Source organism: Hypanus sabinus, chromosome 3 (genome assembly GCF_030144855.1).
Source record: "Hypanus sabinus isolate sHypSab1 chromosome 3, sHypSab1.hap1, whole genome shotgun sequence".
NCBI classification, from domain to species: domain Eukaryota; kingdom Metazoa; phylum Chordata; class Chondrichthyes; order Myliobatiformes; family Dasyatidae; genus Hypanus; species Hypanus sabinus.
In genome coordinates this window covers 16,355,699-16,380,606 of record NC_082708.1, presented here as the reverse complement: position 1 = coordinate 16,380,606, position 24,908 = coordinate 16,355,699, and the positions used below count along the sequence as shown (strand labels likewise).

Here is a 24,908-nt window from a genome sequence, read left to right as displayed (position 1 = left end):
CTAAACACAAGAGGCAACAAAATGAAACTCAGGCGGGGAGAGTGAAGTCTCGGAGCAACTGGTTGAGGTTGGCTGGTTCAATGAGTGAAGAGAGACTGCAGATGACAACTGGGTTTAAATAGGCTGCAGGTGATGAGTCTGGAAAGAGCAGAAGTTGAATCATATTCACTGATGGAGACCTGGAAGAGGCTACATTTGCAGGCTGGGAGGTGTCTGTACCATTCACCAATGAGATTAAGAATAAGGTGAATTGTCAAACGAATGTGTGGCTGAGGTAGTGGTGCAGAGACAGGGTTTCAGATTTCTGGATCATTCGATGTCCTCTGGGGAAGGCATGACCACTATAAAAAGGCTGGTTTACACCTGAACCAGAGGGGAACCAATATTCTCGTGGGCAGGTTTGCTAGATCTGTCGGAGAGAGATCTTACTAATTTGGCAGGGAGAAGGGAGGCAGAGTGATAAGGCTGCGGATGAGGCAGTTGGCATAACAACTAAATGCAGTGTGTAATGAGACCTTGAGGAAGGACTGGCAGATGATGGAGCAAAATTGCAGTCAGTCAGATGAACTGAAGTGTAAAATGGGGATAAAATCAAAAAGGGTGATGACTTCAAAACTGAAGGTGTTACATTTGAATGCACACAGTCTATGGAATAAAGCAGATGATTTTGTATGACAGTTAGAGATTGGCAGGTATGACATTGTGGGCATCACTGAGTCATTACTGAAATAAGATCATAGTCGGGAGTTTATCATTGAAGAATACACATTGCATCATAACGACGGGCAGGTAGTCAGGGAGGATTGTGTGGCTCCGTTGGTAAAAAAAAAATCAAATCCTAAGAAAGAGGTGAGATAGGACTGGAAAATATAGAATCTTTGTGTACAGAGTTAAGAAAGTGCAAGGATAAAAGACCTTGTTGGATGTTATATACAGGCCTCTGAACAGTAGCCAGGATGTAGGATTCAAGTTACAATGAGAGATAGAAAATTAATGTTACGATATTCATGGAGAATTTCAATATGCAGGTAGATAGGTAAAATCAGGTTGGTGCAGAATCCCAAGAGTGGGAATTTGTAGAATGCCTGCAATATGGCTTTTTAGAGCAGTTCATCGTTGAGCACACTAGGGGATCAGCTATTCTGGACTGGGTGTTGGGTAATGAACTGCATTTGATCAGGGAGCATAAGGTAAAGGAAACCTAAGGAGACAGTGATCATGACATGATAGAATTCACTCTGCAGTTTGAGAGGGAGAAGATTGTCAGATGTATCAGTATTACAGTGGAGTAAAGAGAATTTCAGAGGTACGATAGAAGAGTTGGTTAAAGTTGATTGCAAGGGTACATTAGTAGGGATAAGAATGGATGGAGATTCTGGAAAAAAAATTGGAAGTTTTAGGATAGGTACATCCCAAAGACGAGAAAGTTTTCTAAAGGCAGGATGACACAACCACGGCTGATGAAGGAAGTCATAGACTAAAAGCAAAGAAGATACGTTAGTCAAGCCAACTCATATATAATTCCCCTAGGGAGATGGGTCGACATTTGATAACAAGTTATCTTCTGGAAACAGAGTGAGCCTGCAGCACCGAGCACAATGTACCATCGAAGGGCCAGCACAGGCACTGATACCTAAATAGCATCCTCTCTCTTTTTGACTGTCAGCAGAGGCATCAGACAGGAAAGATACTGATCCGCAGGGATGTAAAATAAGGTCCATTTTGCTGCATGTTATCCTCTTATGACATAGAAACATAGAAAACCTACAGCACAATACAAGCCCTTCAGCCCACAATGCTGTCCGAACATGTCCTTACTTTAGAAATTACCTAGGGTTACCCATAGTGTTCTATACCTATCCAGGAGTCTCTTAGAAGACACTATCGTATCTGCCTCCATCAGTGTCACCGGCAGCCCATTCCACACACTCACCACTCTCTGCGTAATAAACTTACCCCTGACATCTCCTCTGTACCTACTTCCAAGCACCTTAAAACTATTCCCTCCCGTGTTAGCCATTTCAGCCCTGGGGAAAAATCTCTAACTATCCACATGATCAATGCCTCTCATCATCTTGTGCATGTCTATCAGGTCACTTCTCATCCTCTGTCGCTCCAAGGTGAAAAGGCCGAATTCACTCAACCCATTCTCATAAGGCATGCGCCCCAATCCAGGCAAAATCCTTGTAAATCTCCTCTGCACACTTTCTATGGCTTCCACATGCTTCCTGTAGTGAGGCGACAAGAACTGAGCACAGTACTCCAAGTGGTGTCTGACCAGGGTCCTATATAGCTGCAACATTACCTCTCAGCTCCTAAACTCAATCCCACGATTGATGAAGGCCAATGCACCATATGCCTTCTTAACCACAGTCAACCTGCACAGCAGCTTTGAGTGTCCTAAAGACTCAGATCCCAAGATCCCCCTGATCTCCACACTGCCAAGACTCTTACCATTAATACTATATTCTGCAATCATATCTGACCTACCAAAATGAACCACCTCACACTTATCTGGGTTAAATGCCATCGGCCACTTCTCAGCCCAGTTTTGTATCCTATCGATGTCCCACTGTAACTTTTGACAACCCTCCACACTATCCACAACACCCTCAACTTTTGTGTCATCAGCAAATTTACGAACGCATCCCTCCACTTCCTCATCCAGATCATTTATAAAAACCACAAAGAGATGGAGTCCCAGAACAGATCCCTGAGGCACACCGCTGGTCACCCTGTTGAGGTCATGTTGAGATCAGCCTCAGTGATCAGGAGGAACACTTTATATTCCATCTGGGTAGCCTCCAACTTGATGACATGAACATCAATTTCTCTAACTTCTGGTAATTCCTCCACAATCCTTCCATTTCCCATTCTCCATTCTGGCTCTCCTCTTACCTCTGCTCTAGTCTACTCATCTGCTCATCATCTCCTTCTGGCATACCACTTTCTGCCCTTTTTCCCCAAAGTTCACTTTCCCCTCCTATCAGATTTCTTCCTCTCCAGCCCTTTATCTCTTCCACCAATCACCTCACAGCTTCTCACTTCATCACCTCTCCCTCACGGACCTAACCTCCCCCTCACTTGGCTCCACTTTGCATTCCTTCCATTCCCAAGTTTCTTCTGACTTCTGCCCCTTTTCTCTCCAGTTGTAATGAAATGTCTTGGCCTAAAATATTGACAGCATATTCCCTCCATAGATGCCTTCAGAACTGCTGAGTTCCTCCATCATTTTGTGTTTGTTCCTCAAGATTTCAAGTATCTGCAGATTCTCTTGTGCTTATGATTATATTGGCAGGTCTGGACAGTTTAGGCTGCAAAGAAACATTGTGTTGATCATGATTGACTGAGCAGGTACTTGCATTAGGTATACCTAATAAAGTGGCCATTGCATGTAAAGTTTCCATATTTGGTGCAGAGGTTTAATGTTTGCCAAGCTTTTGGAGATTGTGATCCTTAGTTTGAATGAATTCCAGCTGAGCATAAACTTGGCAGTGACCAATATTAAAATGGTGCCTGAACTTGTACGACGACAGTGCATTCTTGCTAGAGTAATTGGTAAGAGTGTGGCACCAATTCTAAAATTAAAGATTTCCTTTATTTATCACATTCACATTGAAACATAGAGTGAAATACGTCATTTGCATCAATGACCAACAGAGCCTGAGGATGTGCTGGTGGCAACATCTTGTTTCCGTGCTTCCACAAGTGTCTCCATACTTCCAATGCCAATTTAGCATCACATAACTTTCTAAACTTAACCCTATCCAGCTTGTCTTTGGACTGTGGGAGGAAACTGGATCAGCTAGAGGAAACCCATACAGTCACGTGGAGAACGTACTAGACTACATTGGGAATCAAACCCTCTATCTTACAGATGACACTGTGAAGTGTTGTGGTAACCACTACAGTACCATGCTGCCCTTTGGGAGCAATAAGCGGGCAAGACTGGCAGCGGCATAGACTGGTTTTCTGCAGCCCCTAGGTCCAATCCAAATTCTTTGAAAAATACAATTTTGCACATTTCAAAAAGAACAAAGAAAAATACAGCACTGTACAGGCCATTCAGCCCACAATGTTGTGCTGACCCTTAAACCCTGCCTTCCATATAACCCCCCACCTTAAATTCCTCCATATACCTGTCTAGTAGTCTCTTAAATTTCACTAGTGTATCTGCCTCCACCACTGACTCAGGCAGTGCATTCCACACACCAACCACTCTCTGAGTAAAAAACCTTCCTCTAATATCCCCCTTGAACTTCCCTCCCCTTACCTTAAAGCCATGTCCTCTTGTACTGAGCAGTGGTACCCTGGAGAAGAGATGCTGGCTGTCCACTCTATCTATTCCTCTTAATATCTTGTACACCTCTATCATGTCTCCTCTCATCCTCCTTCTCTCCAGAGAGTAAAGCCCTAGCTCCCTTAATCGCTGATCATAATGCATACTCTCTAAATCAGGCAACATCCTGGTAAATCTCCACTGTACCCTTTCCAATTTCCTCTCTCCTGTAGCTGCATAACAGAAAACTAAAATTGAATCTGCTTCTCTTACTTTGTTTATCCTACAAGTAGTATTTCTTACCTACCTACAGGAAAGATATCAAAAAGACTAAAAGAGTACAGAGATAATTTACAAGGATGTTACTGGGACTGGAGGACATGAGTTATAGTGAAAGGTTAAACAAGTTGGGATATTATTCCCCAGAGCACAGGAAAATGAGAGGAGATTTGATAGAGACATATAAAACTATGATGGGTATAGATAGTGGAAAAAGCCTGCTTGCATTTACCCTGAGGTTGGGTGTGACTAGAACTAGAGGTCATTGATTAAGAGTGAAAGGTGAAATGTTGAAGGGGAAAATGAAGGGGAACTTCTACACAAAGGATAGTGACAAGTGCGAAATAAGGTACCAGTGGAAGCGATAGATGTGGGTCTGATTTCAACATTTAAGAGAGGTTTGGATAGGTACATGGATGGTAGGGGAATGGATGACTTTGTCCAGGTGCAGACCAATAGGACTAGGCAGAATCATAGCTTGGCATGGACTAACTGGGCCAAGGGGCCTGCTGCTGTGCTGTGGTGACTCTGTAAGGTTGCTGATGACACAGAAGTTGGGGGTGTTGTGGATAGTCTGGAGGCTTGACAGAGGTTACAGCGGGACATCGTTAGGATGCAGAACTGGGCTGAGAAGAATGCACTGCCCGCAGTGCCAGTGGAGGCAGATACAATAGGGTCTTTCAACCCAGATAAGTGTGAAGTGGTTCATTTTTGTAGGTCAAATTTGAAGGCAGAATATAATATTAAGGGTAAGACTCTTGGCAGTGTGGAGGATCCGTGAGATCTTGGGGTCCATGTCCATAGGTCACTCAAAGCTGCTGTGCAGGTTGACAGTGTTTTTAAGAAGGTGTATGGTGTGTTGGCCTTCATCAACTGTGGGATTGAGTTCAAGAGCCATGAGGTAATGTTACAGCTGTATAAAACCTTGGTCGGACCCCACTTGGAGTACTGTGCTCAGTTCTGATCACCTCACTACAGGAAGGATGTTGATACTATAGGGACAGTGCAAAGGAGATTTACAAGGTTGTTGCCTGGATTGGAGGGTGTACCATATGAGAATAGATTGAGTGAACTTGGCCTTTTCTCCTTGGAGTGACAGAGGATGAGAGGTGACCTGATAGAGGGGTATAAGATGATGAGGGGCATTGATCGTGCAGAAAACCAGAGGCTTTTTCCCAGGGCTGAAATGGCTAACACGAGGGGACATAGTTTTAAGGTGCTTGGAAATAGGTACCAAAGGGATGTCAGGGGTAAGTTTCTCACACAGAGAGTGATGGGTGCATGGAATGCACTGTCAGCGACGGTGGTAGATACGGATACAATAGGGTCTTTTAAGAGCCTCTTAAATAGGTACATGGAGCTTAGACAAATAGAGGGCTTTGCAGTAGGGAAATTCTAGGCAGTTTCTAGAGTAGGTTACATGGTCAGCACAACATTGTGGGCCAAAGGGCCTGTAATGTGCTGTAGATTCCTATGTTCTATAACCTCTTGCAAATGCAAGGTCTTGCACTTTGGTAGTTTAAAGGCAGGTGGGAAATACACTGTGTGATAAACAAATCAGAATCAGAATCTGGTTCAATATCACCAGCATGCATTGTGAATCTTCTTGTTTTGTGGCAGCAGTGCATTGCATTACATCATAATAAAAATTATAAATTACAACAGGTATATAAAAGTAAAGAGAGGGATAGAATACTGGGGGTTCATGGGTTCAATGTTCATTCAGAAATTTGATGGTGGAGAAAAACAAGCTGTTCCTAAAATACTGAGTGTGTGTTGTCGGGCTCCTGTGCTTCCTCTTTGATGGTAACAATCTGAAAGAGGGCATGTCATGGATGCTGGGGAGGCTAGTGCCCATGATGGAGCTAGCTGAGTTTACAACTTTCTGCAGGTTTTTCCAATCCTGTGCATTGGCCCCTCCACGGCCGACAGTGACGCAACCACAGTACATCTCTAGAGGTTTACAAGTGTCTTTGGAGACATGCCAATTCTCCTCAAACTCCCAACTGAAATATAGCCACTGGCATGCCTGCTTCATAATTGAATCAGTACATCAGGCCCAGGGCAAATCTTCAGAAATGTAGACACCCAGTAACTTGAAACTGCTTACCCTTTCCTCAGCTGACCCCTGGTGTGTGCTTCTCTTGACTTTCCCATGCTAAAGTCCACAATCAACATTGAACGCAAGATTGTCATTGTAACACCACCCAACCAACCGACCAACCTCACTACAGTACGCCTCCTCTGAGATTCTCCAAATAATTGTGTCACCAGTAAATTTACCCATTGGTATTTTTGCTGCGCCTAGCCACACAGTCATAGGTGTAGAGAGAGTAGAGCTAAGCACTCATCCTTGAGGTGCACCAATGTTGATAGTCAGCGAAGAGGAGATGTTATTTCTAATCCATCCAGACTGTGATCTCCCAGTGTGGAAGTCAATAATCCAGTTGCACAGGAAGGTACAGAGTGCCAGGTTTTGGAGTTTTTTTTATTAGAACTGAGGGTATAATTGTGTTGAACACTGAGCTGAAGTCAATAAACAGTAGCCTGACAAAAGTATTACTATTGTCCTTGTGATCCAGGACCAAGTGGAGAGCTAGTGGTATTGTATCTGCTGTGAGCCTATTGTGGTGATGGGAAATTGCAGTGCGTCCAGTTCCTTGCTTAAGCAGGAGTTGATTCTAGCTATGACCAACTTCCCAAAGCATTTCATCACAGTAGATGTGAATACCACTGGGTGATAGTCTTGGAGGCAGCTCACCCTACTCTTCTTGGGCACTGGTATGATTGAAGCAGGTGTGAACCTCCAACTGCAGCAGTGAGAGATTGAAGATGTCCTTGTACATTTCCGACAGTTAGTTCGCACAGGTTTTCAGAGCCCTACGAGGCACACCATCAGGCCTTAACGTCTTGCAACAGTTCACCAGCTTAAAAGATGCTCTCGTGTCGGCCACCAAGCCAGAGATCACAGGGTCATCAGATGCTGCAGAGATTCACACAGATGCAGTTTCACTGAGCTCCTCTCGGCGTGCAGCATCACTGTCACTCACGATGGTAGATTTCACTTTGTAGAAAGTGATAGCCTGCAAACCCTGCTGCAGCTGACATACTTCCAATTCCATCTCTAACTGCAATCAGAATTGTTTTCTCCCTCTTACTATAACTTTCCGTAGGTTGTACCTGGACTTCTTGCCTAGTTCCTGATCACCACAGTTCTAGCCCTCAGCATACTACGAATCTCCTAGTCCATCCACGGTTTTTGATTTGTGTACGTTTTCAAAGGCACACACACTCATCCACACAGGTTTTTTTAGAAGCCAGTGACAACAGTGGCATGTTCATTCAGACTCAAAGATGAATCCTTGAATATTGTCCAGTCCACTGGCTCAAAGCAGTCTTGTAAGCGTTCTTCTACCTCCCTTCACTACACCATCTTGATCCTTACTACTGGTCCTGTGGCCCTTAGCCTCTGCCAATACTCAGGAAGTAGAAGTATAGCCAGGAGATCAGACTTTCTAAAGTGTGGGTGTGGGATTAGCATGGTAAGGCTTCTTCATGGTGCTCTAATGGTAGTCAACTATGTTGGATCATCAGGTTCTACAAGTGATACATTGGTGGTAATTGTTCAGATACTTCTTGCAGCCTGGTTAGGGAAGGGATCACTGTGTGCAGTTTTCATGCTTGCTAGTTATGTTGCTCAGCTCCTCCTGTGCCTGCTTCACATTGGCCTGAGGTGGAATGTACATTTTTACGAGAATAATGGCTGGGAATTCCCTTGATAGGTAAAGTGGATGGCATTTGATTGCTTGATCTTCCAGGTTGGGTGAGCAGGACTGAGACAGAACCATCACGTTTGTGAACCATGAAGACGCAGCTTAGGTGGGTTAATGGTGCCTAACGGTGACTCCTTTGCTTGCATCTTCAGAAACAGCTCTACTTTTCCCTTTCAGGGTTCTTTTGAAGACCCTGACCTGGAGTTAAGCGCAAACTACAGTTCTTTGCAGGAACGGGACCTGCTCTCAGGGTTTCACAATTGGCCGTTGTTCGGCACGCCAAGGGCTCGGCCTAAGAGCGCTGCTCGCCTTCGGAGGACTGAGCTTTCGTGGCTCTGGAGATGGAGGAATCAGAGGTTGGTGTCCAAGCAGAAGACGAGTGTGTCATGGGAGATGGAAGGTGCAAGGCTGTGTGCCTGGAGACCCGAGATCTTTGGGCACAAAGCTCAGAAAAAGCGACACAACGGACTTTTAACATCATAAACCAGTGAGTTGTTTGTTAAGTCTCCCCAATCACTGTGAAACAGAGATACCTCTTTCTCCCTTATTAGGGAGCAAGAGAGCCTGTGGTATGTCAAATGCTGGCTGAACAATGTACTCTTTGGAGTACTGCAAGTCTTTGTCTTTGCTGTTGCCTTGCTCATGCCTGAGCGCTCGGTGGCGGGTGCCGATACTTCTTTTTTGCTGGTGGGGGAGGTGGGATTGTTGCCTGCTGCCGCTTACACGTGGGAGAGAGGGGAGCTGGGGGGGGCTTTGGGGTTCTAACATTTCACTGTCATTCATTCTTTGGGGGCACTCCTCTGTTTTTGTGGATGGTTGCGAAGTAAAAGCATTTCAGGATGTACATTGTATACATTTCTCTGACATTAAATGTACCTTTGAAACCTCTGAAACCTTTGAATGATAATACATGCTGCCCCTCCACTGCCTTTGAAGACTCTGCTGTCCTGTTATTGTGGAGAATGGTGAAGCCATCAAGCTGCAGCGCTGTTTCCAAAATGAAGGGTGTGAGCCACGTTTCCATGAAGCTAAGTACACAATAGTCTCTGATGTCTCTCTGCCATGGCAATCTTGCTCTGAAGTCTTCAATTTTATTTTCCAGATATTTCAGGATAGTTGGGAGTGGAAGTCTAAAACCTTTGCATCTCAATTGAACTTGTAAACTGGTGTGAGGTCCCTGCTTCCAGTTCCTTAAAGGGGAACGACAATTGAAACCCAAGTCTGCCGTCCGAGGTTTGTCGATTTAGCGTATCGATAGATTTTTTTTTTAATTCTTAAAACAATGCTACTTACTGAAGTACCTGTGGCTGTGACCATAGCAATTAATAATAATAAACCAATAATAATAAATACAAGAGATTCAGAATAAGCACAAAGTAAGATTGGACAAACAAGGTGGAAGTGAATAATAATGTAGTGAAACCGCTTTTCAAAAACTTTTAATTAAAACAATGAAACTTGCACAATTTAGCTTCTTGCATTGTTCTCAGAAAAATAAACTAAATAATGGAAGGTCATGCAGAACTAGAAAATTTTAGTATCACTGACAAACATTGTGAAGTCAGTTGTTTTGTGGCAGCAGTACAGTGCAAGGCATAAATATTCTTTAAATTACAGTAAATAGTACAAAAAAGAGTGAAGTAACGTTGCCAGATCCATGGACCGTTCAGAATTCTGATGGCTAAGGGAATGAAGTTGTTCTTAAAATGTTGAGTGTGTGGCTTCAGGCTTCCTCCCTGATGGTTTAGTGAGAAGAGGGCATGTCCTGGGTAATGCCTAATGATGAATGCCACCTTTTTGAGGCATAGCCTTTTGAAGATGTCCTTGACAGTGGGGAGGCTAGTTCCCATGATGGAGCTGGCTGAGTTTACAACCCTCTGCAGCTTTTTTCTGATCCTATGCGCTGACCTCTCCATACCAAATAGTGATGTAACCATTTAGAATGCTCTCCATTGTATATCTGTAGAAATTGCTGAGATCCTTTGGTGATAGATCAAATCTCCACCAACTCCAGATGAAAAATAGCCACTGGCATGCCTCCTTTATAATTGTATCAATATGTTAGGCCCAGGATAGACCTTCAGAGATGTTGACACCAAGGCATTTGAAACTGTTCCCCTTTTCCAATGCTGACCCCTCTAAGGACCGGTGTGCGTCTCCCTTGGCTTTCCTTTGTTGATGTCCAAAATGAACATTTAGTGCAAGGTTATTGTTTTGGCACCACTCAGCCAGCCAATCTATCTCACTCCTCATAACCATCTGAGATTCTGACCGTTGTGTCATCAGCGAACTTATGGATGGTGCTTGTGCTGTGCGTATCCACACAGTCATGGGTGTAGAGAGAGCACAGCAGCGGGCTCAGCACCGGTATTGATTGTCAGTGCAGGTAATTATTTCCGATCTATATTGACTAAGGTTTCCTGATGAAGAAATCAGGAATCCAGTTGCAGAAGGAGGTACAGAGGCCCAGCTCTTGAAGCTTGCTGATTAGTACTGAGGGGGTGATGGTGCTAGACGTGGAGCTGTTATCAATAAGCAGCAGCCTGATGGAGGCATTGCTCTTGTCCATGTGGTCTAAGGCCAGTGCAAAGCCAGTGAGGTTGCCTCTACTGCATTCCAGCGATGCAAACTTATATCTCACCAGATATAACTGAAGTCAGCCAGTGCCACCCTGGTCATAGTAGAGGCACTAAACTTTAGGTGTTTAATCAACTCAGAACCTGTTGAGTACAGAGAATTAGATGGCATAACCAACAGACAAGAGCTGTGTAAGTTCCTGCCAAAAACTACCCTCAGCCTCTGAACGAAGCCTAGTATATTTGGGTGACAGCTTGTGACAGAAGACTGACATTGGTGCAAGATGCAGCCCAGCCTTCCATTACCTGAAAGAAACACATTGTTGGTGAGGGCACGAGTCTCTAACGTGTGCGTGACAGGAAGAGTGCAGTTCAGTTGCAGCAGGATGAAGGTTACTGCTGTAGCTTTTCATTTAACTTCCTTTCTTTGCTGCCCAATCTTGAACAGACCGCAGCTCATCTGCAGCCAGCCAACACACCCTGCCCAAACCAGCAACCCTATCTGATAAATCAGATGAAGTACTCATCTACTCTCTGCTTTTGTCCTGCCTTTTCCATTGAAATTCACTCTGCAATTCATGCATATCCTGACAAAAAAATTTGATGATTTTAATATGAAATTTAATTTGTAAAACAAGGACACAAAACTTGCAATAACACCAGGTCACCTAGGGTGACCTCATTGAAACCAATCAAATGCTGAAAGGCCATGATGGAGTGGATGTTTCCTATGGTGGGGGAATCTAGGACCAGAGGACACAGCTTCAGAATAGAGGGGTGTCCTTTTAGAATGGAGATGAGGAGGAATTTCTTTAGCCAGAGGGTGGTCAATCAGTGGAATTCGCTGCCACAGGCGGCTGTGGAGGCCAAGTCATTGGGTGTATTGAAGGCAGAGATTGATAGATCCTTGACTAGTCAGGGCATGAAGGGATATGGGAAGAAGGCATGAGATTGGGGCTGAGAAGGAACTGGATCAGCAATGGAGCAGACTCGATGGGCGAAACAGCCTAATTCTGCTCCATAATCTAATGGTCTTATACGGGCCCCTTAAGTATGCTCCGCCATTCAGCAAGATGATGTCTGATCTGATATCATGTCTATTTTCCTACAATGAGATCATCTCACTGTTATAGGGTCATCTAGCACAGAAACAGGCCTCTCAGCCCAACATATCCCTGAAAGTTGTCTCACAGGTAGATAGGGTAGTTAAGAAAGCTTATGGGGTGTTAGCTTTCATAAGTCTAGGGATAGAGTTTAAGAGTCGCAAGGTAATGATGCAGCTCTATAAAACTGTGGTTAGGCCACACTTGGAGTACTGTATCCAGTTCTAGTCGCCTCACTATAGGAAGGATGTGGAAGCATTGGAAAGGGTACAGAGGAGATTTACCAGGATGCTGCCTGGTTTAGAGAGTATGGATTATGATCAGAAATTAAGGGAGCTAGGGCTTTACTCTTCGGAGAGAAGGAGGATGAGAGGAGACATGATAGATGTATACAAGATATTAAGAGAAATAGATAGAGTGGACAGCCAGCATCTCTTCCCCAGGGCACCACTGCTCAGTACAAGAGAACAAGGCTTTAAGGTAAGGGGTGGTAAGTTCAAGGGGGATATTAGAGGAAAGTTTTTTTACTCAGAGAGTGGTTGGTGCGTGCAATGCACTGTCTGAGTCAGTGGTGGAGGCAGGTACACTAGTGAAATTTAAGAGACTACTAGACAGGTATATGGAGGAATTTAAGGTGGGGGAGGGTTATATGGGAGGCAGGGTTTAAGGGTCGGCACAACATTGTGGGCCGAAGGGCCTATACTGTGCTGTACTATTCTATGTTCTATATCCATACTGACAATTATAGCCACAGATACTAAACATGCGTGCCCACATTTGGGCTGTAGCATTGAGGATGACTTGATTCCACTCTGATTTTGCAGTTCAAAGTCAAAATCAAATAGGATCTGGCAGTTGAGGCCACTCTCAGGGTGGTGGAACAACATCTTATATTCCATCTAGGTAGCTCCAATCTGATGACATGAACATTGATTTCTCCTACTGGCAAATTTTACCCCCGCCCCCTTCCCTCTTCTTCTATTCCCCACCTTGGCCTTTAACCTCTTCTTACCTGCCTATCTCTTCCCCCAGCTCTCCTCCTCCTTCCCTGTCTCCTATGGTCCACTCTCCTCTCCTTTCAGATTCCTTCTTCTCCAGCCCTTTACCTTTCCCACCCAGCTGGCTTCACCTATGTGGTAAACTATGTGTACCTGTCTGGACCTGCCCCTCTGCTGACTGCACCTGTGGCTCCTCCCACAGACCCCTGTATAAAGGCGATTGGGGCACTGCTTCTCCCTCAGTCTTCGAGATGTCGTGCTCCCTTTTGCTGATAATAAAAGCCTATCGTTCACTTCCAGTCTCCGAGTTATTGATGGTGCATCAACCTTCTAGCTTGCCCTCCTTCTCCTCTCCCCAACTTCTAATTCTGGCAACTTGGCCCTCCCTTTTCAGTCCTGAAGAAGCGTCTCAGTCCGAAACATCGACTGTTGATTCATTTCCTGACCTGCTGAGTTCCACCTGCATTGTGTATGTGTTGCTTAGGATCTGGGAGGTGTCGAATGGAACACAACGAGAAGAATATCCAATTGGTGCGAATAAGTGGCCTGCATGGACTCATTGCTGTTTATCACTGTTTATTCCAGTTCAGATGATAGGCCCTGATTACAAAATATTAACTACTTCTCTCCTTGCTGACCCTAACTGACTTTCAAGTAATCTTTATGTTTACTTCAGCTTCTGCCTACCACAACAATTTGCTGTGGAATTCAACCACTTTTAAACACAAGATAATGCTGAGAAAATGAGAGGTGCATAGACTAAATTCACTGCAACAGCAAGACAAAGCTAAAACCTTGGGAATTCCTAGCAAAACATTTCTTGAAACAAGAATAGAAAATGAAGGAAACACCCGGCAGTTCAGGCCGCTGTGGAAAGAGAAAAATATTTTTTGAGCTCAGCGTCCTGTTTTATAATTACATTTGTGCTTTTCGATCTCACTGCCACCATTGTTGCCCGGTGTGGTGGGCATGTGCTATCACAAGAGGTTGGATAAACTTGGGTTGTTTTCTCTGGAGTGTTGGGAGGCCGAGGGAAGATCTGTCAGAGGTTTACCAGACTGAGAGGCATAGATAGAGTGGACAGGGTATCTGTTTCCCAGGGCGGAAATGTCTAACACCGGAGGACATGCATTGAAGGTGAGAGACGGAAGATTCAAAGGGAGTGGGAGGGGCAAGTTTTTTACTCAGAGAGTCATGGATACCTGGGATTCGCAGACTGGTATGGTGGTAGAGGCAAATGCATCAGGGGCTTTTAAGAGGCATTTGCATAGACACAGGGATATAAAGAGGATGGAGAAACATTGACATGGTGTAGGTTGAAGGGATTAGAGCCTGGGTGTTTTTGATTTGCTTTTTAGCTGGTTCAGTACAACACTGTGGGCCAAATGGCCTGTTCCTGGGTTGTACTGTTCTATGTTCTGTTGCAAACTATTTCAATATGCGTTACCTTCTGAAATGACCATTGTTAAATTTACATCATTTAAAGAAGTTTATCCACCATGGAAACATCTGAGCATAATTCAACAAGCTCATTGGCATCTGAGGGAATAAGCGTCTTGTTGGCCATGACAGTAATCAACAGGAAACATGTTTTATTCAACTTTTTTACAGTGCAGTTTTTATAGCCTCATAAAGAGAGCTGTGTTCTGTGATAAACGAGGAAACAATTTATGTAATTATTATTAGCAGGATAAGCATTGATCAGAATCCCAGGGATAAATCGGTATTTGTTCCCACCCAACAGGGCATTCAGGTTCTCCGCTCAAACTCCCAAAATGTCAGCCTGAATTAGATCTCCAGAACAGGACTCAAGCCTTGAGAGAAGTCGGATTGTTGCCCGCTGAGTCAAAGCTGACTGTTGACTGGCAGAAGATCAGGTAAGAATGGTGTAATCTCTTCTCTGTATGGTGGTTCTAGAGTGTTCTTAGGCTTTTGTGTCTTCCACCCAGTGGGAGCGAGGAGAAGAGAGAATGACTGGGGTGGTTGGGATCTTTAATTATGCTGGCTGCTTTTCCAAGGCAGCGAGATGTGTCTTCTTCTTAAGACCAATACCTACATCGTGGCATAGAGTCATCAAAGTCCTCTGTCCTGGACCAGTCTTCAAGTCTAGGATTGGTCCATCTATATGTCTTCTAGGTGAAGATCTTCCTCATCCAGAGAGATCCTGTTGATGTTTCTATCTCACTGGGTTTTAATGGGATGGAGTTGTTTGCCTCATTCCCAACCCTCCTCCTTTCACAGCCAGGCTCAGTAATGTCCATGGAGGGGCTGCAGTGAGAAGTGTAGACATGGTTAATAGAAGGAAGCTGGTTTTCATGTCAAACCAGGGCTGTGTTCACAACTACGTAATCAACAAACCATTCAGAAACTTTGAAGTGAAGCGGTTACTCGGATGTCAAGAGCAACCCAAGGAGAAGATGCCAAGAGCTGAGAGCGTTGGTGGTGTCTGGAATTAGAATTCCTGGTGCTGATTGATTGTTATTAGGCTAAATGGTGACATACTGATATACCTCCTGTTCCTAATAAAATGGCCACTGAATCTTCTGCTGCTGTGCCCCATACACTTCAAGTTTCAATGACTAGTACATTCTGAGAAGCTCTTCTACACACCTCTATTATAACGTGTGGTTATTTGGGATACTGTCACCGTCCTGTCAGCTTGAGCCAATCTGGCCATTCTCCTCTGATCTCTCTTATTAACAAGACAATTTTTCCCACAGAACTGCTGCTCATCGGATGTCTTTTTTTGGTTTTTGTACATTCCTTGTACACTCTAGAGACTGTTGTGCATGAAGATCCCAACAGAACAGCAGTATTTGAGATACTCAGATCACCCCACCTGGCACCAACAACCATTCCACAGTCAAAGTCACTGAGATCACATTTCTTCCCCCATTCTGGTGTTTGGTCTGAACAAAAATTGAACTGCTTGACCATGTCTGCATGCTTTTTTGAGTTGGGTTGCTGCCCCATGATTGGCTGATTAGATATTTGCATTAACGAGCAGGTGTACAGGTGGGCACTCAGTGTATACCACCGTACTTTACCCAAATGTTACAATAGCAATACTGCACAGAACGAGAGGGACCACAGGTTCGGACGTTTGGTGTATGTGCTTGGCTGAGAAGCCAATGGTTGGCCTGGGGTAACCAGCCAGATGGTGCATCCAGCATGAAATGCTTTTGCTACTGGCCTGATGTTCGGATGGATGGGCACTGTCTCTAAAACTGCTTAGCACACCAAATGTTTGTGAGGAACTCAGTGCAAAAATATTCACAGGCAACCTAACTCAAGCTCAGGGTTTTGTAAGTAGCAGAGTAGCCTCCTCGCCGACTGTCATCCCTCAAGCCAGACTTGTGTTTGTGACTTTTTTTTTTGTGCCTAATGGACCAGCACAACATAGTGGGCTGAAGGGCCTGAGCTGTACTGTACTGTTACATGTTCTGTGCAGAAAATGGGAGTAATTTAGTGTATCATTCATAAAGGGCTAGTCTAAAGATGCAGCAAATAATGAGGACAGCTAACAGAATGTTTTCAGTTATTGCAAGGGGAACCGAATGCAAAAGTTGCAGTTATATTATAATCCTGAAGGGTGGTTTTCCTGATAGACTTGGCTGTGTTGAAAACTCACGTATGGTTTGTAAGAATGCAGAGATGAGCTATTGTTTCTATGGTTATCTATGTCTTAGCCCAGACATGGGGGACAAATTCCCTAAGTCACCTCAGCAAACAGTGCAGATGTATTGAACCGGATAACCACCGAGCTCTTGGGAAAGATTAAATAGGCTTTAATTCCTGGAGTACAGTAGAATGAGGGGAGATCTGTTAGAAATTATAAGGTGTATAGACAGGGCAAGTACAATCAGGCTTTGTCCATTGAGGGTGAGTGAGACTAGCACTAGAGGTCACAGATAAAGGATGAAAGGTGAAATATTTAAGGGGAACCTGAACGGGAACTTCTTCACTCAGAGGGTGCTGAGTGTGTGGAACAAGCTACCAGTGGAAGTGGTGGCTGCAGGTTCAATTTCATATTTAAGAGAAGTTTGGATAAGCACAGTACTGTGTAGAAGACTGAGGCACCCTAGATTTTTTTTTATATGGCTTCAGATGGTATGGCCGCCTCAAGCCCTGATCTCACCATCTTCGAGGCTGTCTGCAGTTACCTGGAGAGATGGAAGCAAGCGAGACAAAGTGCATTTAGTGAAGAAGACAGGTAAGCTGGGCAGCAAACAGTTGGGTATCCAGATAGATATTTGGTATCAGTTTACCAGGGTTGAAATGTCTAATATTAGAGGGCGCAGATTTGTGAGAGGGAGAAAATTTAAAAGATATGTGGGGCAAGCTACCTTTGACACAGGGCATTTGAGCGGCTCTTGGATAAACAACATACTCCAAGAGGACCACAACCTTGTGATTTGGAGGCTTGCGTGCCTCAGTGACCCAGAGAGCTGTGCCGGCTGGAGTCAGGGCTTATTGTTTTGACTCTTGGTAGGGTCAAACGCCAAACAGATCAAAGTGTAGAGGCCAGACTGAGAGTGGCCCACCAATCCTCCCGGTTCGGGGGTTCAGCTCAGGGTTCACAAACCCTGTCTGGTCAAACAAAATTGTTATGGAAACAGCAATGAAGAACCCTTCTACACCTGAGTGCAAGAATATTCCTGAGTTTCCACCCGGGATTTGCATGGCTGACAGTAGTGAAAACCGAGAGGAAGGAAGCCCTGAACATCACCAGAGATGGAGGACCTTCATTGCTGCCCTAAACACCAGTAAGTAATGATAAAAACATGAATCTGTGGAGACTGGAGATATATGGATCATAAGGGATTAGGTGTTATCATCTTAGTTAGTTCAATACAACTTTACATGCCGACGGCCCTGTTCTTGTGCTGTACTATTCTATGCTCTACAGTAAGTAGGTCAGAGAAGGAAGCCATGTGGGTGGGGATGTCTAAGCCTGGGTCATAGGTAGAAACCAAAATATAACCTGGACCCTGTTTAAAATGTGCGTGACTATCATGATTTCAGATGTGAATGACTGACCACCTTAGACCTCCATTCCTCTGTTTTCAATTGTGAGGGAGAGTGGCCAAACATGGTAATGGTTTGTGTGAAAGGATTTCAATGATAAAACTGAGTCATTATTTGCGTGTTCAAGTGCCCACACACAGACACACACACTCACGAATTGAAACTACATGTAATTCAATGGAGCACTTCTCCGAACATGGAAACCTAAACTTCTTTTTTAAATGAAACCATACCAAGTAGATGTGACCACATCCATAATTAGCCTAAGGTTTAATAGGTAATGTGTGAAACAAGGGATATACGAAATCACTCAAATAAACTATGAATTTCTACTTTACAATAATGATCATGCTTATGAGTAAGATTATTGCTGTGAGATCGTCACAAGGTTACAAGATACTTTGCCTGTTTCAAAAACAGTGGGGTAACTCAGTAAAGTTAAAGCTTTATAATCAGAGCTGTTAGAACTTGGTCAGATTGGGCAGGGTCAGCCAAATGTACACCCCTCCAACTTGCTCACATTCCTTAAAGACGTTTGGAATTGTTTGGGAATCATGGCTTCCTTAGGCCACGTGATCAGGTTGCAATTGGGGATTTGGTGATTTAAAACTGAGGTGTGTAGGAACTAATTCTCTCAGAGGGTGGTGAATGTCAGAAATTCTCATCACCGGTGCCTTGCGGAGAGTACACTCAATGGCCACTTTTTAGCTACACCTGTAACCCTGCTCATTATTACAAATATCTATTCAGCTCATCATGTGGCAGCAACTCAAAGCATAAAAGCATGCAGACATGGTCAAGGGGTTCAGTTGATATTCCGACCAAATATCAGAATAGGGAAAAAATGTAATTTAAGTGACTCTGACCGTGAAATGATCGTTGGTGCCAGACAGGGTGGCTTGAAGCTACTGATCGCCTGGGATTTTCACGCATGACAATTACAGAAGTTTACAGAGAAAGCAGTGATAAACAAAAAAAACATCCAGTGAGCAGCAGTTCTATGTGTGAAAATGGCTTTTAATGAGAGAGGCCAGAGGAGAATGGCCAGACCGTTTCAAGCTGACAGGAAGGCAACATTAATTCAAATAACCACACATTAAAACAGTGGTGAGCAGAACATCATCTCTGAACGCACAGCACATCGAACCTTGAAGTGGATGGGCCATACCAGCAGAAGACCACAAGCATACTCAGTGGCCAATTTATTAGGTGAGGAAGGTGCACGATAAAGTGGTCACTGAGTGTAGATCAATGGGGTCATTTAAAAATTAAGCACTTGCATTTTGGCAAAATTTGGAAACTAAGGCCAATGGAGAACAGGTAATAGAACAGGGGAGGAGGCCTGGGGTGGATCAATCATTATGATATTTAATAGCAGAGCAGGCTTGAATAGAAGGCATGTCCCGGATGGTGATGGTTCTTAATGATGGCTAGTGCCTTCCTGAGGCACCACCTTTTGAAGATGTGTTTGATGGTGGGGAAGCTTGTGTTTGTGATGGAGCTCGATGAGCCTAAAGCTCTCTGCAGCCTCTTTCAATCCTGCACATTGGATGCTCCATACCAGGCGATGATGAAACCAATCAGAACACTCTCTGTGGTACATCTATAGAAGTTTGCTGGACTTTGGTTACATACCAAATATTCTCAAATTCCTAATGGATTATAGATGTTGGTATCGCTTCAGCATGATTGCATCAATGTGTTAGACTCTCCTTTGTGACGTTGATGCCCAGGAACTTGAAACTGCTCGCCGTTCCACCACAGACCTGTCAATGAGTGTACGTTCTCCCAACTTTCCCTTCCTGATATCTACAATCAATTCCTTATTCTCGTTAATGCTGAGTGCAAAGTTGTTGATATGAAACCACTTAACCAGCCAATCTAATCACTCCTGCATCGCCCTCCCACTGCCATCTGAGATTGGGTTAAACATCTGTTTAGCCCAAGTGGGACAAGAGCTAGAAGGGCTAGCAAAATAGGTTGCTTCGCCATCCCTAGATGAGCAGGTCTGGATCTCCCCAACCCAGAATGGTGATACCAGATTAGCAAATTTCCTGGACTATTGTATATTATTTTTGTCAGTACCTTAACATATTTTAATCCACTTCATCTGATAAAATGTATTAAATATATTATAATAAAATTCCCAGTGAACGATGAAACTTAAAGGAGGTGCAGGAACCAGGGCCCCGGTGAATCGGAAGAGGAACGCAGGAAACATTTCCGGTGTGAACTAGATGCCAAACAGTCAGAATTTCTCAATGGACTGATAGCGAGTTACTGGGAGTGTTACCGCCACCACCTCTAGTGCAATCTCCTCCAAACAATGCCCTGAAAATCAGAGTAATACACACGAAATGCTGGTGGGGACTCAGCAGGTCAGGCAGCATCTATGGAGAGGAATAAAGATTTGACATTTCGGGCCAAGACCCTAGCAACCTGTCAACGATTTCTTCATGTCTGTAGATGCTGCCGGACCTGCTGAGTTCCTCCAGCATTTTCTATATGTTACTCTGGATTTCCAGTATCTGCAGAATCTTATATGTAAGCCTACTGGGGCACAGGTCGCCGACAGCAATTCACTAGAATACTCTGTCCTAGGCCAATCTTTCCAGTCGTCTCCAGGTGTAACTCATCTTGTTGGTATCAAAGATCCTTCCTCCCTGTGGGATGAGGGCTCTGAAGCTTCCACTGTCATTTCTGTACCTCTGGGCTTTTACTAGATGGGGTTGCTAGCCCCACGTCTATCATTCCTCCTTTCACAGCCGAGCTTGGAACCATCCATGGCGGACTTGCTTAGCAACACTCCTCTTGACCCATTTCTGTGTTGTACCTCTCTAAGGTTCTAATCCCAAGATCTACAGCAATGAGCAACACCATGGTGGTATCAACCCTTCTTTGTGGCAATGACACCTAGGGTTGTACCAAAAAATGACTCTGGGATAGACTCTATCTGCACTGGCATTGACAAATCCTCATAACCCCAATGGAAAAAACCTTTGCAACATCGCTGCCCTGTCAGAAGTTTTTGCTGAAAGTTTCAAGGTCATTAATAATTAACTACACTGGTCTCTGTGCATACACAATAGATGTGTGCCATCTCAAACAAATTCCCCTTCTCTAGTTCAGTTGAAAACAAAGAACTCACAGAGGCCATAAGCATTCCTGTCAACCCTTCTGCACCAAATCACTCACATCCTTCCTGTAATTGGGCACCCAGAATTATTACCCCTGATCTTTCAAATACTTACTACCGCCTCATTAAATGCATTGAATGAACCAGCCTCTGTGACCCTCAAGGATAGAGAACTCCAGAGATTCACCACCTCCTGTGAGAAGTTCCTGCATACCTCAGTTTCAAATTATCCTCCCTTTACCTTGTACCTCTATCCACTCAAATATCTCACCAATAGGTGGGGGCAGCACAGTAGCATAGCAGTTAGTGTAACATCTTACAGTGACCAAAAGGAATCTGTACTTCCTCCCCGTGAAAGCGTGGGATTCCTCCCACATTCCAGAGACATACAGGCGAGGGTTAGTGGGAACGATATGTTGACACCGGAAGCACTGCAACACTTGGTGGCCATCTCTACCATTGACTCAAACGACGCATTTGACTATACATGCGAAAAATAAAATTGTTGGTCCCTTTCCCACCTTGTGGCACACAGGAGGCTTTTTTTTTCGCTGTTTCCTTAGCATTTGTCTGTTTCTTTTTAATGAAGCCGAGTTGCTGGCTCGATGCTCAACCCAGTGCAAATGGAAAGCGTGCAAGAGGCTGGCCAGATTCAAACCCAGGACCATTTGCTTCAAGGTCCAGTTCTGATGACAATACCCCACCGGCCAACAGATAAAGCTAATCTAAATCAAATCTTAACAATGTTCCTGCCTGTGCTAGTCCCATTTGGCCAAAATCCCTCTACACCTTCCTTATCTATGTACCTATCCAACTGTCTTTTGAATGTTGTAATAGTGCCTTAATTATACTAGTGTAATAGTGTGTTGGCATGTGATCAAGTGGCTAAGGCGTTGGTCTAGTGATCTGAAGGTCGCTAGTTCGAGCCTTAGCTGAGGCAATGTGTTGTGGCCTTGAGCAAGGCACATCGGTCTAGTGCCTTTCCCTTGGATAACATCGGTGGCGTGGAGAGGGGAGACTAGTAGCATGGGCAACTGCCGGTCTTTCATACAACCTTGCCCAGGCCTCAGTCAACATCGAAATCGACGGACAGCCAAAGAAAAAGAAGTGCCCTATCACTTCCTTGGGCAGCTTGTCCCATGGACCCCTCGTGCTCTATTAAAGAAGTTGACCCACTAGCTTCTTCTCAATCATTCCCCTTTCATCTTAAAATGTGTGTAGAAATTTCTTCTCTCAGAAGGTGGTCAACCTCTGGGATTCTCGGCCCCCTAGATCATTAGATACATCTATAAAGGAGATAGATAAATATTTCAATGATCAAGGAAATAAGGGTCCTGAGGAAGTGTATTACATAACATAAAGCCATACAGCATAGTAGCAGGCCATTCTGCCTAAACAATGTTCCCTCTAAGGTGTGTGTGTGTGTGTGTGTGTGTACACGCACGCACATCTGGTTTCTGAGGCAGACGGTGTTGACAACGTTGAGTTTGCAATGATTTGTCTGCAAATTTTAGAACTGGCTTATTTATACTGTTTTTATTGCTGAAAATTATTGTTCCACTATGTCGAATTCCAAAGAAGCCGAGGGTGTGAAACGCAAAAGAACTGCTAGTTCATTTAAAGCGGAATAGCTTCAGGTTTACTTCCACTTAAAAATTCAGTGCGCACATGTCGTTGTCACTGGGCAGAAGACTGCACAGCACAAGATTTTTGTGCACACTGGTCATTACAAGTAGAGGGAACATTGGGCCCAATTGGACTATGCCAATCAAAATACCCTTCTAACGAGTGCCATTTGCGTGCTTTTAGCCCAGATCCCTCTAAACCAGGGGTGTACAGACTCCTCAGTTAATGGTAAGGCTCCATGGATGAAAAAGGTTGGGAAGCACTGCTCTGAACATTTCCTGTCCACATTGATGTCCACATACGTTTTAAATACTGTTAATGTACCTGCCTCAGCTCGTTACATAGCCAGTCTGGGCCAGCATTGAAAGGGGGGCTTATTATTATTCTTCAGATTCGGAATTGTTTATCACAGGTACCTTGAAGCAGAGACTGAAATGCGTTGTTTTTGTTAACAACAAACCCAAGGGTAGGCTGGGATCAGTCCGTAAGTTTTGGTTTATTATTGCCACATAAACCAAGATACAGTAAAAAGCTTTTGTTTCGCATGTCAAAGACTGCTCCTTCAGTACATAAGTACACTCAGTGGCCACTTTAATATGCATGCCTGCTCTTCAATGCAAATATCTAATCAACCAATCACATGGCAGCAACTCAGTGCATAAAAGCATGCAGACTTGGCCCTAGAGGTTCAGTTGCTGATCAACCAAACATCAGAATGGGGAAAGAAATGTGATCTAAGAGGCTTTGACTGGGGAATGATTGTTGGTGCCAGATGGGGTGGTGTGAGTATCTCAAAAATGGCTGATCGCCTGGGATTTTCAAGTACAGTGGCCTTTGGAGTTTACAGAGGGTGGTGCAAAAAGAACATCCAGTGAGCAGCAGTTCTGTGGGGGAAAAAACACATTGTTAACGAGAGAGATCAGTGGAGAATGGTCAGGCAGGTTCAAGTTGACAGTAACTCAAATAACCACACCTTATAACCGGTAGCGTGCAGAAGAGCATCCCTGAACGAATGTTGAAGGGGATGGGCTGCAGCAGCAGAAGAGCACGAACACACATTCAGTGACCACTGTATGAGAGACAGGACGGCTACAGAGATAGTGCTCCCGGTGTGCATGATAACGCGGCAGGTTTAGCGGTGAACTCCAGAACGAACAACGCGTGTTTTGCAATTTCTCTGTTTTCAAGTATTTCCCTGTTTTCAAACTTATTTGACACAGGAATTAAACCGCGATGCATAATCCAGCACAAACACCTCATTGGTAAGAAGTGCCTTTGAAACGTTTCACATCTAGGACACCACTCTGTTTACCACGCCCGCACGGGATGCTGTCGTAATTGAGATTCCTGTACGTTTAAAACCGCAAATATCAAGAGACTGGCCTCGTTACAGCTGCAAACTCGGCTGTTTGCACTCTGCACTCGATCTGGTTCTTTCCTGGCAGCGGGCGCCTTTTGGGGAAGTCCGAATCGCGGCTTGTATTTCAGCACCGAGTCACCCCGAAATAACTTGTAAATAATCGTAAAACAGACACATGCCTGGTAATTAAATTAAAGCCTTACCGTACGCTCTGACACCAACGAATGCCAGGGAGGCAAAGAGAAAACTTCTCAAAAACATCATGCAATGGGGAATTCAAACGCTCCGTGAAAACTTCTAATAGTTCTTCGCGCGACACTCCCTACAAAGTAGATGATTTTTAATTCGGTAACTCTTGACGTTTCGAGACAAAATCGACCCGGAGCCCTGTCAATCTATGTGAGTGACGGCTCTCTCCCCCAATCGGAAGCTGAAGTTCCCCGGAGCTCCGCCTGGTTGAATTGACAGTTGTTGGCGCAGGAACCCCTCCTGACAGAGGCAACCAATGACTGCAGAAAATCTGGTTAGTAACTATACTGGAAAAATCACCAAACAAAAATAAAATAATCCGCCAGCGTGTTCTTTGTTTTGTACTTTTTCTCCCCACACTAAAAGTTTGGAAATGAGGCTTCAGCGTGTCATTTTGAGGAGAGTGATTACACACCTCATAATTTTATAAATGCTGTTAAGATTGCTTGTCGAGGGTGTACTTTGGCGGTTTAAAAGCTGCACAAGGTAAACAAATTATGG

General features: G+C 44.3%; 1 protein-coding gene across 6 annotated transcripts in view; it reads right to left on the bottom strand.

Annotated features, from left to right (window-relative positions):
- Positions 1-24,528, bottom strand: part of LOC132391068 (putative testis-expressed protein 13C) — a 92,464-nt gene extending 67,936 nt beyond the window's left edge. For 4 of the 6 annotated variants that reach the window (XR_009511084.1, XR_009511083.1, XR_009511082.1 and 1 more), the window contains exon 1: positions 24,362-24,524. Coding sequence is in view for 3 of the 6 variants with exons in the window: in XM_059963773.1 (XP_059819756.1) it covers positions 24,362-24,422 (61 nt within the window). In the remaining 3 variants the exon portion in view is untranslated. Of the gene's footprint in view, positions 1-24,361 lie in introns of all 6 variants that reach the window. The other 2 variants (XM_059963776.1, XM_059963775.1) reach the window with 2 other exon arrangements.
- Between the last annotated feature and the right edge of the window lie 380 nt (positions 24,529-24,908).